This window comes from Dipodomys spectabilis, unplaced genomic scaffold (genome assembly GCF_019054845.1).
Source record: "Dipodomys spectabilis isolate Male_0828 unplaced genomic scaffold, ASM1905484v1 ptg000030l, whole genome shotgun sequence".
Taxonomy (NCBI): Eukaryota; Metazoa; Chordata; class Mammalia; order Rodentia; family Heteromyidae; genus Dipodomys; species Dipodomys spectabilis.
The window spans coordinates 10270057-10284596 of record NW_024870707.1 but is presented as its reverse complement, the minus strand read 5'-3'; the positions used below and the strand labels follow the sequence as shown (position 1 = coordinate 10284596).

Genomic DNA, 14540 nt, shown 5'->3' with positions numbered 1-14540 from the left:
CACTCCATGTCCTCCTGGGCCCCTCAATAAAGCAACCAGCTCTCAAGTCTCTCTTTATTAAGTCTGTCCCCCAACCAGAGGAGGGAGATAGACCATGATTCCTGTGACCCCTGACCCTAGGACATTGTCCACCTCTTCTTGCCTGTGCCCTCACCCCTCCCCCTGCCCAATAAATAAAAAGGGGATAAGGAAGTTCAGGGCAAGGGAGAGGAGGGAAGGAGGTGCCCCAGGGCCAGGACAGTGTCTTGCTGAGGGTGAGCGGGGCAGAATAAATAGACCATGGGCCCCACAGTAGGGGTGAGGAAGGACCTGGCTTCAGTCCCAGGCAGGGGCAGGCCAGGTCCTGAGGACCCTTGCTCCAGCAGGGACCGGGGTGGGATCCTGCCTGCAGAGCCCAGTGCTGCAGGCTGGGAAAGAGTGCTGATGGCTTCCCAGTCAAGCCGCCCTGCTTAAGTCTTGCCACAGGGCCTGCAAGGTCCGCTGCCGAGACCACCATCTTGCCTTCTCGTCTCCCCCAATGAAAGCTGCCCACGCGGGCCGGCAGGGCGTCCTCAGAGCCATTCTGGCAAGGCCAGGGGGAGGCAGGTGTCCCTCTGGACCCTGGCCAGGAGATGGAATAGAGGGACTGATGGCTCTGGGCTTTGCTTCTCCCCTTCCGGGGGGCTCTCTAGCTCTGACCCCCACTGGTGGCCACCTGGGGTGCTAGCCGTGGGAGGGAGGCATCCCTGGCTTCCTGGGTCCCCTGTAGCCGGCGTAGCCGCAGCTCCTCCAAGCCTTGCCATAGCTCTTGGCGCTCCCGGGCCTTCTGCTGCTCCCTGGGGAGAGAAGGCGAGGCAGTTCCTCTCCCTGGGGTCTCCACCAGCCCACCTGCCCTCGCCCAACCCTGCTGCAAAGGGGAGCCACTTCATGTGGCTCAGTGAGGGCTGCTAAGGTTAAAAGCTGGGAGGCATGAGAAGATGAGCTGTCTGCGAGGGGACACAGCTGCAGAGGGAAACTGCAGGTCAGCGCCAGACAGGCTCCCGGGAAGAAGGCCAGAGGATGTGGTGGGTAGTTAGGAATAGGACAGCTGGCACTTGAGGGGGGACTGGACCTCTGACCACAGAGTTGGGGTGTCCTTCTATATTCCCTCCTGCCCACTTGTCCCTCCTCTGACACCCAGCCCCAGTGCTCACTGCTGCTTCTCCAGCTTGTAGGAGGCCGTGAGCTCATCGAACAGTTTCCCATTCATCTCCATGAAGGTCTTGAGCACATTGTAAATCAGAGACACGATGGTTCTTCGCATAGTCAAGGTGAGGAGTGAGAAGATATGTTAAATGTCAATGTAACCTCAACTCCCTCTCTGGCGGTCTGTCTATCCCCATCCCCAAACACCACAGCGCTGCCCACTTCCCTGTCCTCTACTATCCCTTGCCATTCTGCCCCTGGCTCTAATGCTGTCCAGCTAAGAGGTCCAGAGGCTGGGTTGGTCCTGGTTTCTATGGGTTAGGGCAAGGCCTGGGTACTCACTGATTCCAGTGCTCCTTGGAGACTTGATAGAGGGTCCCAAACACAGCAGGCAGCACAGTGTGGCAGTTGTCCTCAATGAGGCTCAGGATGTACTCGTTATTCCAGAAATACAGAGCCCGCTCTGCAACCTGGACAGGCAAGATGGTAGAGTGGGCCTGGCAGGCTTGGGTATATGCAAGCCTTCCCCAAACCCAGGCCTCATTCATCCCATCCTGAGGGCTTATGCTACCCACTAGAGGAAAATATGGGAAAAGAGCAGAGTCCTGAGATTGGAGTCCAACACTTTAGCAAATCCTAATTCTACTACAGCTTCCACTATACTGAGGTGAGGCATTCAGCTTCTCAGCCTCATTTGTCAGATCTGTAAAATGGAACTAATAATAGGCACCTCCACCAGGCTGTTGGAATAAAATGAGCTACTGGACTTTGAAGTATTTAATAAAATTTAGTACTAGCAAGGTGCTGGTGGCTCACATTTGTAATCCTAGCTACTCAGTAGGCTGAGGTCTGAGGATCCCAGTTTGAAGCCAGCCTAGGCAGATAAACACATGACTCCAATTAACTAGCCCAAAGCAGAACTAGAAGTGTGTCTCAAGTGGTAGCGTGCCAACCTTGAACAAAGAAAACTAAGCAAGAGAGCAAGATCCTGAGTTCAAGCCCTAATAATGGCACGCACGTGCGCACATGCATACACACACAACACACACACACACAGATTACCAGAATCCCTCCAAAACTACTTCCATTGCTTTATGCTTATAACAGGAGAGTGACCACATGCGTGAGTTACAGCTGCTGAGATGGTGTGGGGAAGCCACACCAAATCCTCACACAGGGCTAAGGAGATCTATGGCCACTAAGAAAACCATTTACCATACATGTTAACAGTCATGAATTTTGGTCCCCATCACTATTCTGTGAAGAGACTGCTCTTGGCACATTTCACAGATAAAGAAACCACTATGGAGTGGTGAAGTGGTTTGTCTAAGGACCCCAGCCAGTAAAACGCAGACCTGAAGCTTTACCCTAGGGCTTCTGACCCTAAGTCAAGCATCTCCCCAATACCAAACCCAGCGCTCTATGGAGAAGAAATGGGGAGAGGAAGCTATGCTTCGTAGACTGGGCAATCCTTCACAGACTATTCCTTTTCCCACTCATTGCTACCTGTCCCTCCCTATACCTGGAAATGGGGACTGGAGACACAGCGAGCCACCTGCTTGAAGAGGGGCTCCTGGATCTTCACAAACTGAGAGGGCTCAATGACATCCAAAATCTCTTCCATCTCGCCCAGGAACATCACCTGCAGGAGGGGTGGAGGCAGTGGCTCACATTCCCCCTCCCCCTCCCAGCAACACACACCTGCCTTCTGGAACTGAGCCCTCCCAGCCTCCCTCCTTGGGGTGTCAGAACCCCCTCCATACCTCCTTCTGGGTGCAGGTTTTGGGCCAATATTTGAGCAGTCCCCGGATCACCTGTGGAGTTGAGGCACAAGAATCTTGTCAGGCCTGCACAGTGCGGGGCCCACCTTTTTCCCCCTCCTCCCCCCCGACACTCACATGCTCTGTCAGGGTGGCATCCTTCTCCAGGAACTGTACCACACAGTATGCCAGCTGCAGGGGGGGCAGGGTGGAGAGAAGGAGGACAGGGTCAGGAGGGGCCAGGGGTACCTTGTTCACTGAGCACTTAGTGCACACAGGAACACCATGCTCCAGATGCTTGGGACCACGAAGCAGCACGTTTAACCCTTATCAATTTTACACACAGACTTCTGCATCCTAATCTCTGAGACCATCCAGAAGGAGGCAAGAAGCACCCTGAAGGTGGGCAGGCAGAGAGGGAAGGGTTGAGGAGGGCAGCACAGCACTCATGTATGAAGTCAGCCTTAAAGGGCCAGCAGGAAATCCAAAGTAGAGTGGACTGAAATTAGTAGGCATGAAGGTGGAACAGAATCCCTTGAGTGTGGGGCTGACATCCTGGCCCCACTGGCACCCCACATTCCCCCACTCCGCTGTGGCAGGGCTATGCCTGGGCCTTACCTGGGCATGAAAGACAGACAGCGACTTGACGGAATGCAAGGGGATGAGGACACGAACCAGGAACTGCTTGTGCTCAGTCTTCAGGGGCAATGCAAAGCCATTGATGATGCTTGAGAGGGAGCAGAAGAGAGGAGCAGGGCTCAGCCACCGAGCCCCAGCCTCCCTTCTCCCCCCAACTCTCAGCGCCAGCTGAGGCCAGAATGAGTCACCTTCCTAAGATCTCCAGTAGCTCAGCCACACCATTGAAGTGCTCCAGCTCGTAGATGAACCTGCAAGATGAAGAGAAGAATGTGGGGGAAGCTCAGAGCAGCATGGTTAGCCCCACATCCCATTAGCCATCCAGCCTGCCACCCTCACTTAACCTGCACACACACATACCAGTGCTCCAACCAGGCTGGACTCCTTTCTCTGGTTCTCAAATACGCCTACCTGAGAAACACCCTTGCCAGCCCAGCCACCACTGCTGCTCTGACTACTGGCTTAGCCTTTTTTTTTTCCTGTCAATCATGGGACTTAAACTCTGGGCTTGAACGCTGTCCCTGAGCTCTTTAGCTCAAGGTGAGCACTCTACCACTTAAGCCCAGCACCACTTCCAGTTTTCTGGGGTTAATTGGAGATAAGAGTCTCACAGGCTTTCCTGCCTGGGCTGGCTTTGAACCATGATCCTCAGATCTCAGCCTCCTCAGTAGCTAGGATTACAGGCGTGAGCCACCGGTACCTGACTTAGCCTTTCTCCTCTAAGGCACTCCAGCTCCTCTCTTCCTCCCAGACCTGGCACTTCTTACCTGAGGCCCAGCAGGCACCTAACCTACAAAAATTTCTCTCTCATGCAGTCTACCAAAGCAATGACAAAGACTTCATCTGCTCTGTACCCTGTAATTCTGAGATCTGCCCTGGGAGGCAGAGCGTATTGAAGCCATTACACAGATGCAAAAGTCAAGACTCAGTGCTTAAAGGCCTCACGCCCAAAGTTAATAAGTGGGGAAGCTAGTGAGGGGCGGAGCTCCTGGAGGCCACCATCATGTCTTCTTGACTTTGCGGCTAATCACAGGTGCTTTGAAGGTACCACTTCACTTCACCTGAAGCATAATCCCTAGGTTAATTCAGGCAGCACCCTATTTCAAAGAGAGGAAACTGGGCTGGGAAGGTGGCTCAGTGGTAGAGTGCTTGCCTTGCATGCATGAGGCCCTGGGTTCCATTCCTCAGCACCACATAAGCAAAAAGAAAAAAGCCGGAAGTGGCGCTGTGACTCAAGTGGTAGAGCGCTAGCCTCGAGCTGAAGAGCTGAGGGAGAGCGCCCAGGCCCAGAGTTCAGGCCCCACGACCAGACCCCCCCCCCCCCCCAAAAAAAAAATAGAGGAAACTAGCAGAGCACTTAAGCCATTTCTTCAAGTCCACTCAAGTACTGGAACCAAACTCAAATACAGGATGGCCAACTCCACAACCATGATCTCTAAAACGAGTCCACTGCTGGGCACCAATAGCCCATGCTTATAATCCTAGCTACTCAGGAAGCTGAGTCTGTGAGACTCCTTATCTCCAATTAACCATCCAAAAAAAAAAAAAAAAAGCCGGAAGTGCAGCTGTGGCTCAAGTGGTAAAACCTGAGCTTTGAGCAAAAAAGCTAAGGAACAGGGCCCAGGCCTTGCATTCAAGCCTCAATACTGGCATGAGGGAGATAGAGAAAACAAAAGGTCATGTAAGCTCCCGTCAGCCAGTGGGGGTGTGGTGCTCAGTATACGTTTGCAGAAAGAGTATCTCTTTGGGTCCTTACATGACAGCATCATAAGGATCAAATTTCCATCCTTGGCTTCCCTAGACTGGCCTAGTGCCTGTAAACTACTCTCTTAGCCTCTATTTTGTCATCTGTCAAATGGAAATAAATACTAATTTTCTGCTGACTGCATATGCTCGCATTGTATAATCAATATTGCTATGGAATGAGAACTTGGTAAATACCCCATACAGTCCTGGAGTCTAACATCTCAACACTATCTTCCTTCCTTTCCTCCCTCCCTCCCTCCTTCCTTCCCTTCTCCCTTCTCCCCTTCCTTCCCCCTCCCTCCCTCCCTCCCTCCCTCCCTCCTTCCCTTCTCCCTTCTCCCCTTCCTTCCCCTCCACCTCCTCTTTTCTTCCTTTTCCCTCTCCTCTCCCCAGAGGTAGCCACTCACCGGAGGAAGATGTGGTTACACTGTTTGCGGATGTAGGCTCGGAGACCCAGGAACTTGCCATAGACCCGATGTAAGATGGTCTTGAGGTACTCACGTTCTCGGGGGTCTTCACTATCAAACAGCTCCAAGAGCTGTGGGAGTTGAGGGGGGCTCCAGTAAAAGGTCAACCCCTAATCATTCCCATTCTACGCCATGCCCCTACCTACAGTACCACCCAGCCTGGGCTCCCCACATCACCATCAAGACAAACTTTTGATCCACATATCTCTTGGCCACAGAAGGCTGGAAGTCTGGGCTCTCCAGGAAACGCAGGAAAAATTCATATACCAACTAGAAAATGCAGACAGACAAAAAAAACGAGTTCAGTCACAGCCTCACCCAGTTGCCCCACCCTTGGGCCCTCATGCAAGACAACACCCACCCACCCCCATCCAAGGTCCTCAGACCACCTGGAAGTGCAGACCCCTACTACTTTCCCCAAGCCCTTCACACCTGCAGATGTGGCCAAGAAGGCTCAAGGTTGGGCTCATCCTCTTCAGGGTCAAATTCAGGGTTCTCACTGGGTGGCAGGGTCCGGAAGATATTCACTGAGATCTGGAAGGGTGGGGGAAGGCAAAGTCAAGGTTCTTTAAGATGAAGGCAGGCCAGGCGCTGGTGGCTCACGCCTGTAATCCTAGCTACTCAGGAGGCTGAGATCTGAGGATCGCGGTTCAAAGCCAGCCCGGGCAGGAGAGACCGTGAGACTCCTATCTCCAATAAACCACCAGAAAACCGGAAGTGGCGCTGTAGCTCAAGTGGTAGAGCGCTCGCCTTGAGCTGAAGAGCTGAGGGACAGCGCCCAGGCCCAGAGTTCAAGCCCCACGACCGGACCCAAAAAAAAAAAAAAAAAAAAGATGAAGGCAGAAGTCAAAGGATCTCTAGTACAACATTCTAGCAGGTCACCTTCTGCTCCAGCAAGCACTTTAGAACTTGGACAATCATAACGAAAACCTAGTTCAAAAGTAAGTCTTAGGTCAGAAGCGAGGAATCTAAGGGCAGATAGAATATAACTCTAGATAGGGACCCAGAGGAGATGTAAGGTCAAAAATAAAGGGTAGGGCTGAGAAGGTGGCTCAGTGGTAGAGCGCTTGCCTTGCATGCATGAGGCCCTGGGTTCAATTCCTCAGCACCACATAAGCAGAAAAAAAAAAAAAGCTGGAAGTGGTGCTGTGGCTCAAGTGGTAGAGTGCTAGCCTTGAGCTGAAGAGCTGAGGGACAGCGCCCAGGCCCAGAGTTCAGGCCCACGACCCGACCAAAAAAAAAAAAGCGAAGGGTAGAGCCGGGTGCTGCTGGTTCACACCTATAATCCTAGCTACTTAGGAGGCTGAGATTGAGGATCTCAGTTCAAAGCCAGCCTAGGCAAGAAAGTCCATGAGACTCTTATCTCCAATAAACCATTAGAAAACTAGAAGTGGTGCTGTGGCTCAAGCAGTAGAGCACTCGCCTGGAGCTGAAGAGCTCAGGGACAGCACCCAGGCCCAGAGTTCAAGCCTCACTACTGACAAAAAAAAAAAAAAGAGGAAAGTGTTCACAGGCATTATGGGTAAGAAAGGGGAAATGTATGGCTCAGACATTATTGGAGAGGCAATCCTGAGTCAGTCCAAGGAAGGCAAGCTGCCCAGGAGAAAAGCACCCACCCCCCTCAGCTCCAACAAGGAAAGGTGCAGATGTAGACTGAAGAGGAAGTCCCAAGTGGGTGCTGGACAGCAATAGGACTCAGTGGAGATGGAAGACGTGGATCTTGAGACTAAACTGAAGAGTGTCAGGTTTATTCTCTGTGCAGGGATTTTTAGGAGGGTCAGTAGGGTTTGTGTGCTGGGTCCAGTGCTCACCATGCGGATGATGTCCGGGTAGACAGGCTCAATGAGGACGCCCCGGGTGCTCCCCACACATTCCACTAGCTCGTTAAGGGCCGCCCGCTTCACCTCTTTCCCCTTTAGGTCAGCCACACAGTCCAAGAAGTCAAACATCACCCCACACTGGGCCAGTTTCCGGCTTAGCAGGTCATGCAGCTCAGAGGCTGGCACATCTGGGGAGAGATGGGGGCCATACTACCAGAGCTCTGAGTACAGGTGGTCCTCCCTCATCCCCACAGCTGGCTTTCTAAGCAGTCTCTGCTGCCCCCAGGCCCTAGGATGTAGTTTAGAGAGCAAACATCTCCTGGTCCCCCAGGTTAGATAGCTGAAGGTTATATAGCTTCACCTCTCTCCTAATTCATGCTCAGAGACTTTGTGATTTTTAAAGCAAGAACAAAATCCTTGATGTACAAGCAGGGTTGTATATTTCTGAAAGAGACAATGCCTCCTTTTCCTAGATGGCGCCCCAGTCTACCAGCAAGAAGTAGAGAAGTCGTCAGGGGTGAGGGTAGAGGCTATGTGGTGATGACAGGGAGCCGTGCCAAGCACCTGCTCCAGAAGCCAGGCAGCTGGTTGAGCTGATAGTGGCCGCCTGGAAGCCAAGCTGTGGGCCCCACCCTTGGCCCTAGCCTGCCCCCCAGGGTGGCGCCACTTCCTGATGCCCCACCTCCAGGCCAGTCAGACCATGCGTCAGCAGAGGGTTGGAGGGCTGGGGTCAGTTCTGACCGAGTCCCTCACCAGGGAGGACAAGCTGCCAGCTATATCTCACCCCTTCCCACCACCCCTCTCCAATGCTGGTTCCCCCTCCAGGGCTCAGGAACCCTGGAAGCCAGCAGCAGCTCCCAGCTCACCTTTGAGCAGGGGCAGTGGCGTGAGCTCTTGCTGGTTGCTCTGATAGCGGAACTGAGAGGAGCTGTGGGAACGCCTGGGCCTGGCCCTGCGCAGGGACCTGCGGGAGAAGCCATCCACCTTGTCAGGTGGTGGCACAGGAGACAGTCCTGGGGAGGATGGGCTGGTAGGGGTGCTTGCAGGGGGCAGCTTGGTCTCCATGGTGGGCAGGCAGCAGGTCAGGTCTTCAGAGCTCCTGGGGCTCCTGAAGGAGGCTGGATGAGGCTGAGCAAACTAACTGGGGCCCATCCTGCCAGGTTTGGGGGGGGGGGCACAACCACAGTTCTGGCCCCCCCCCCAGGGCCTTTGGCAATTGCCCAGTCCTGGGGGGCAGGCAGGGAGAAAGGCGATGGCTCAGGCCTTAGGTCCTTCCTTGGGGGTCCAGAACAGTCCAGTTAGGGATCCCAAGCTGGCTCTTCTGAGAAGGCAGGGCAGAAAGGTCAGCAAGAGAGAGACAGAGAGACAGAGACAGAGAGCCCGTCAGTTCTTTCAAAGACAGACTGGGTGATGCAGCTGGGAGCTAGGGTCTTCTTTTTCTCTCCCACCCTTGCACAGACCCCAAAACAGGGTGCAGTCCCTCCCATCATGGACTTGTCCTCCCAGGATCTAAAATAACCCCTCCCCAAATACGGCCTATCACCCAAGCCAGCATCTCTTCAGAAAGACCACAGTCCTCATCCCGGGCCCTTTACAAGCCGTCTTGGTCCACTAATGCCAGCCACAGCGGACTCACGCAAAAATGGGGGGGAAGGGGGGACCCTGTCCCTGTGCCACCCCATCCTAGACCCCAGCATCCGCTCCAACCCCAGTTCCTTCAGAGTCCACAAATCTCATGCGGGGAGGCGGGCGGGAGGAAGGGGGGGGGGGGGACACTCACTTCTCAGAACCCCGCACTTTGGTCGCCGACCCCCGAGGGGGGGCTGCCTGCGAGGAGGGGGCGTCGGATCGGCCGCTCGGGGCGCTAGGGCTGGGCGGCGGCGCTCCGGGGTTCTCTCCTGGGCTCCGGGGGGGCTGGAGCATGCCCCAGCTCAGCCCCGGGGCGGGGGGACCGGGACCTCGGCCGGCTCCGAGCCGGCCCCGGCAGCGCGCGGCCCTGGGCTGGCGTCGGGGGACTGGGTTCGGCGCGGTGCGGCGCGGCGCAGCAGGAGCCCGGCTCGGTGCGCACCGGCACCCGCCGCCCAGATGCTCGGGATGACATCAAGCCACCTCCCCCCCGCCTGGCCCGCCCCGCCCCGCACCTCCCGGCGGGGGGGAGCTGCGTCAGGACGGCCCGGGGGCCGCTGGGAAATGTAGTCCCGGCCCGGCTTAAAGGGAGAGACTTGTCCGCCGGGGTAACCCCCCCGAGAGCGAACTCCAGACCCTGGGGTAGAGGCTGAGACTTCCCAAGCCTGAGAGCGGGGTGGGGTGCGCTCCAGCTGGGGGCTGGAGCCCCAGATTCTGGAAAGGGTGACTGAGCAAGAAAAGAGGAAGACGCTGGAGTCTGCACCAGGAACGGAGGCGGGGGGGGGGGGGGGGGGGGCGGGGAGTACGCCAGGATCCTGGCAGGAAAGAGGCCCAGCACGCTATGCCCGGCGCATGGCTTTGGCCTGGGCCATCTATGTCCCGACCATCCCTTTGGGAACACTTCCCTCACCCCAGAATGGCTGGACGCCTCCAAAATCCCTTGAAAACTGGCGCTGGACTGGTTAATAGTCCGGCACGGGCGAGTCGGAGACCTCGGTGAGGGGTGTGGGTCACCAGAGGATGCTGGGAAATGTAGTCCATCCTCAGACCTGCAGTCCCCCTCCCATCTCGTGCTGTCTTCGGTGACATCATGGTCTATGGTTTAAAGGGCCAGACCTGGGGCGGCAGAGCACGAGAGCAGGTGTTCCCCTGGACCTTCCCACTCCCACGCAGCTGGGCCCCCTGACCGTTCAGACCCCGACATGTGCCAGAGGAGGAGATCTTGATTTAAAAACAAAACCAAAACCAAAAACCAAAACAAGAAACCTCTACTAATGTATCCAAGACTGACACTCAGCAGGGATTCAGGAGTTTGGCAATCTGACCCAAAGTCTCCAGCTGCCATCCTGAGTCCCCTTCCCAGAACCCTAGGCTCTGACACATTTTATTCTGCTCAACTGCTGTGAAATCTCCACCCTGAAGTTTTGCCTGGCTGAATGCTGGTCTATACTGAGCAGAAGGGGAAGGTAATGAACCTAGACAGTGAGGTCAGAGAGGGCCCTGGGACCCTTTTCAGAATCTGCTCCACCCTGTTCTGGGCCCTGGAGCCCTTATGAGAAGAGACATGGGTATCCAGGAGGTATTTATTGGCCATTTGAAGCAACAGAAAGCCAAGAGGCTGCAGTTTCCCCAAGCTGGGATCCAAGACTGGTTCATAGGAGAGCCAGCCAGTGTTCCCCCACCCCATCCCACCCCACCCGACCAAGTGAGATCTTTAACTCTCCTCCCTGCTTGCCCACCTCCTCAGCTCAGGAGGTGAAACCTCTTCCACACCCCTAAACACCAAACTGGGGAGCACAGACCCACAGGAGCCATGTCTTGCCCTAGATGACACACTTTATCAAGAAACCAGCTAGATCCAGTCCTCCACACAGATTACCACCACCACCACCTCCCCTACACACACACTACCCCACACCCCTACCTCCCCTGGTCTGGGCTGGTGATGTGGAATTGAATACATTGCATGAGGACTGAAAAGCAGAGGAGAGACCAGAGACTGGTGAGATAAATGACTCCCTCCCCTATCCACAGGGGGCTGGGAATGGAACTGAGTCGGGATAGATTAGAACCATGGGTTTCACACAGGGTAGGAAAGCCTTATATCTCATATCTCTGAAATCTCACTTAGCCCCAGATGTTGCATTTGATCTGATGTCATCTAGGAAGGACACAGCTATTGAAAGTTTTTTTTTCTTTTTTTAATATCTTTATTGAGACATAGACATACCTTAAAATTAATCTATTTTGGGGCTGGTTTTGTTGGTGGTTGTTTTTTTTTGTGGGGGGGCAAGGGCAGTCCTAGGGCTTGAACTCAGACATGGGCACTGTTCCTGAGCTGCTGCTTTTTTTTTTTTTTTTCGGTCGTGGGACTTGAAGTCTGGGCCTGGGCCTGGGCTCTTCAGCTCAAGGCTAGCACGCTACCACTAAAGCTTTCTGGTGGTCATTTGGAGACACTCAGGAGCTTTCCTGCCCGGGCTAGCTTTGAACCATGATTCGCATATCTCAGCTTTGTGAGTAGCTAGGATTACAAGCATGCAACACCAGCGTCCAGTCCAACCGGTTTTTAGTATGCTTCTGGAACACATTTCTGGGTTCAGTTGTGCTCAGGTCCCAATGTAGCCCTGACTGCCTCTCAGCTATCCTCGAGAAGCATCTGTGGCTCCCAATACCATTTTCCCTCCTGAGAGACTTTTGTCCCCTTTGCTCTGTCATTATTTGGTATCCACTTGTTCCTTTCCTACTCTGGCCTGAGCTCAGTTGTGGATGATGGTCTGCCCTTGGATTTCTATGGAACTTGCAGCCAGTCATCTGGAGAAAGTGTTTTGGGCTCTATTTGTGCTGTGCAATACTCCGCTGTGGGGTACATGGGATTCAGGTGTGCACACACAGGTACCAACTGCTGAGAAATAGATGTGGCCAATGAGGTTAGAAGCAGAGAAAGGTGTGAACGCACCCTGAAAGGAAGCAGTCATATTGAGGAACACTAGAGGCTGAGATACAAAGATCAAGCCGGGGCCCCCCATCTTTGTACCCTCTTCCCACAACAGGGGAATGGGGACCCCCTTGTAAATGGGGCATTTCCTCCACTCCTCTTGGAAAGAAGTGGAGCTTGTTCCTCATGTACTTGGGCACATAGCTTCAGTTTCCTCTCCCATAACATGGAGCTATTAATGTCTCCTTAGCCAGGTGTTGGTTGCTCATACCTGTAATTCTAGTGACTCAGGAGGCTAAGATCTGAGGATCAAAGTTCGAAGCCAGCCTGTGCAGAAAAGTCCTAAGGACCCATCTCCAATTAACAGCAAAAGCTGCAAGTGGGCTGGGTGCCAGTGGCTCTCGCCTGTAATCCTAGCTACTCAGGAGGCTGAGATCTGAGGATCATGGTCAAGATCAGCTAGGGCAGGAAAGTCCATGAGATTCTTTTTTTTTTGGGGGGGGGGGGGTCCGGTCGTGGGGCCTAAACTCTGGGCCTGGGCGCTGTCCCTCAGCTCTTCAGCTCAAGGCTAGCACTCTACCACTTGAGCCACAGCGCCACTTCTGGCTTTTTTCTTTTTGCTTATGTGGTGCTGAGGAATGGAACCCAGGGCCTCATGCATGCAAGGCAAGCGTTCTACCACTGAGCCACCTTTCCAGCCCGTCCATGAGATTCTTATCTCCAATAAACCACCAGAAAACTGGATGTGGCGCTCTGGCTCAAGTGGTTTAGAGCGCTCACCTGGAGCTGAAGAGCTAAGGGACAGGGCCCAGGCCCAGAGTTCAAACCCCAGGACTGACCAAGAAAAAAAATGAAATAATGTTCACAAAGTAACAAGCTTTGGATTTAGGACATCAAATGAGCTCAAATAGTTATTATTTTGTTTTATTTTTAGGACAGGGTCTTCCTGTGTAGCCTTGGTTGTTAGCCTTGGGCTTTGGACCTTCCCAGATTCCAGGATTACAACTGTGTGTCACTACACTCAGCTCTATTATTGGTAATACATAACTAATGAGCACAGCTATACCCCTGCCCTGCCAAAGACAGGCAGATATCTTTTTTCTTTTGGTCAGTTGTGGGGCCTGAACTCTGGGCCTGGGCACTGTCCCTGAGCTCTTCTTTTCAAGGCTAGCTAGTGTTGTACCCTTTGAGCCACAGTGCCACTTCTGTTTTTCTGAAGGTAAATTGGAGATGAGTCTCACAGACTTTCCTGCCTGGGCAGCCTTGAGCAGCAATCCTCAGATCTCAGCCTCCTGAGTAGCTAGGAGCACAGGCATATCTCTTGATTCATCCCACAAGCATTTTCTGACCAGCCTTAGTACCAGCCTACCTTCCTGAAGATTCCTCCATTTGGGGTGGGGGTGTGGGGACTATTTCCTTAGTCCCTACCAAGTAAAAAGAGCTGGCTTTCTATCTTATTCTGAGCATGCGAGAATAAACAAGAGTTTAGGGAGGAGCAGTGAGTTGCCCAAAGCCACCTAGAGTCACAAGAATCCAGGTCTCTGTCCCCAGGGCCAAGATGGACATTTCACTGACTTTTGGCATTAGACTGAAATATGGTAAAAACTAAATTAGAATCATAATTACTCATGAATGTCCTTTAAACCACCTGTACAGAGCAGAGGGAAGGATTTATTTTATTTATTTTTTTTGAGTGTGTGTGTCCTATTGGGGCTTGAACTCCAGGCTTCAGAGCTATCCCTGGACTTTTTTGTTTAAGCCCAGTGCTCTACCACTTGAGCCACAGCCCTACTTCCAGCTTTCTGTGTTGGCTAATTGGAGATAAGAGTCCCATGGGCTTTCTTGCCTAGCTGGCTTTGAACTGGGATCCTTAGATCTCAGCCTCCTGAGTAGCTACAATAACAGACATGAGCCACGGGCACCCAGCCCAAACTGTCTAGAAAGGACTTGAAAAATAAACATTTTAGACTGTACAAGCTTCTGCCTCAACAGTAGTCAGTGAACAGTCTCAGTCCACTAGATGTGTATTATAGGAAAACCCAGATGGACTGTGCAAGCCTTTTCACATTGTTACATTCTTTCTTTGATTCCGCCCCCACCCCCCAACCATTTAAAACTATAAAAGCCAGTATAAGCTCAAAGGCTGCACAAAAGCAGTAGATCTCAGCTCGAGGGAAGTAGAATCCATTCTGTATTGATTTTGGAATTAGAGATATGAAAAGCTATTATCATTGTTCCAGGGAGGGCCCCAGGCTTCACAGGTTTTACAGACTTCTCTCTCTTTTCTCCTAAAAGGGAGGGTTAGTTAACCCGGGGCAAAGCATTCTCAGTTGAGGAAGAAAAATTTAGCCTAAAGCAGGACTAAGAGGCCTTTCTAGACTTGCTT

General features: G+C 53.2%; 1 protein-coding gene across 2 annotated transcripts; it reads right to left on the bottom strand.

Moving 5' to 3' along the window:
• Nucleotides 1-40: 40 nt before the first annotated feature.
• Ppp2r5b (protein phosphatase 2 regulatory subunit B'beta) lies at nucleotides 41-9622 on the bottom strand. 2 transcript variants are annotated; one of them, XM_042675599.1, is made up of 14 exons: nucleotides 9374-9622; nucleotides 8460-8914; nucleotides 7585-7781; nucleotides 6206-6307; nucleotides 5951-6043; nucleotides 5714-5844; nucleotides 3752-3811; nucleotides 3543-3651; nucleotides 3063-3116; nucleotides 2928-2978; nucleotides 2687-2806; nucleotides 1507-1634; nucleotides 1173-1274; nucleotides 41-815 (listed from the first exon to the last, which is right to left on the bottom strand). In XM_042675599.1, the coding sequence occupies exons 2-14, from the start codon at nucleotides 8656-8658 to the stop codon at nucleotides 668-670; spliced, it is 1494 nt and encodes a 497-aa protein (XP_042531533.1). In that variant the 5' UTR covers nucleotides 8659-8914; nucleotides 9374-9622; the 3' UTR covers nucleotides 41-667. The 2 variants fall into 2 exon arrangements, with proteins under 2 accessions (XP_042531533.1, XP_042531532.1); XM_042675598.1 differs by having other exon boundaries at nucleotides 8460-8911.
• Between the last annotated feature and the right edge of the window lie 4918 nt (nucleotides 9623-14540).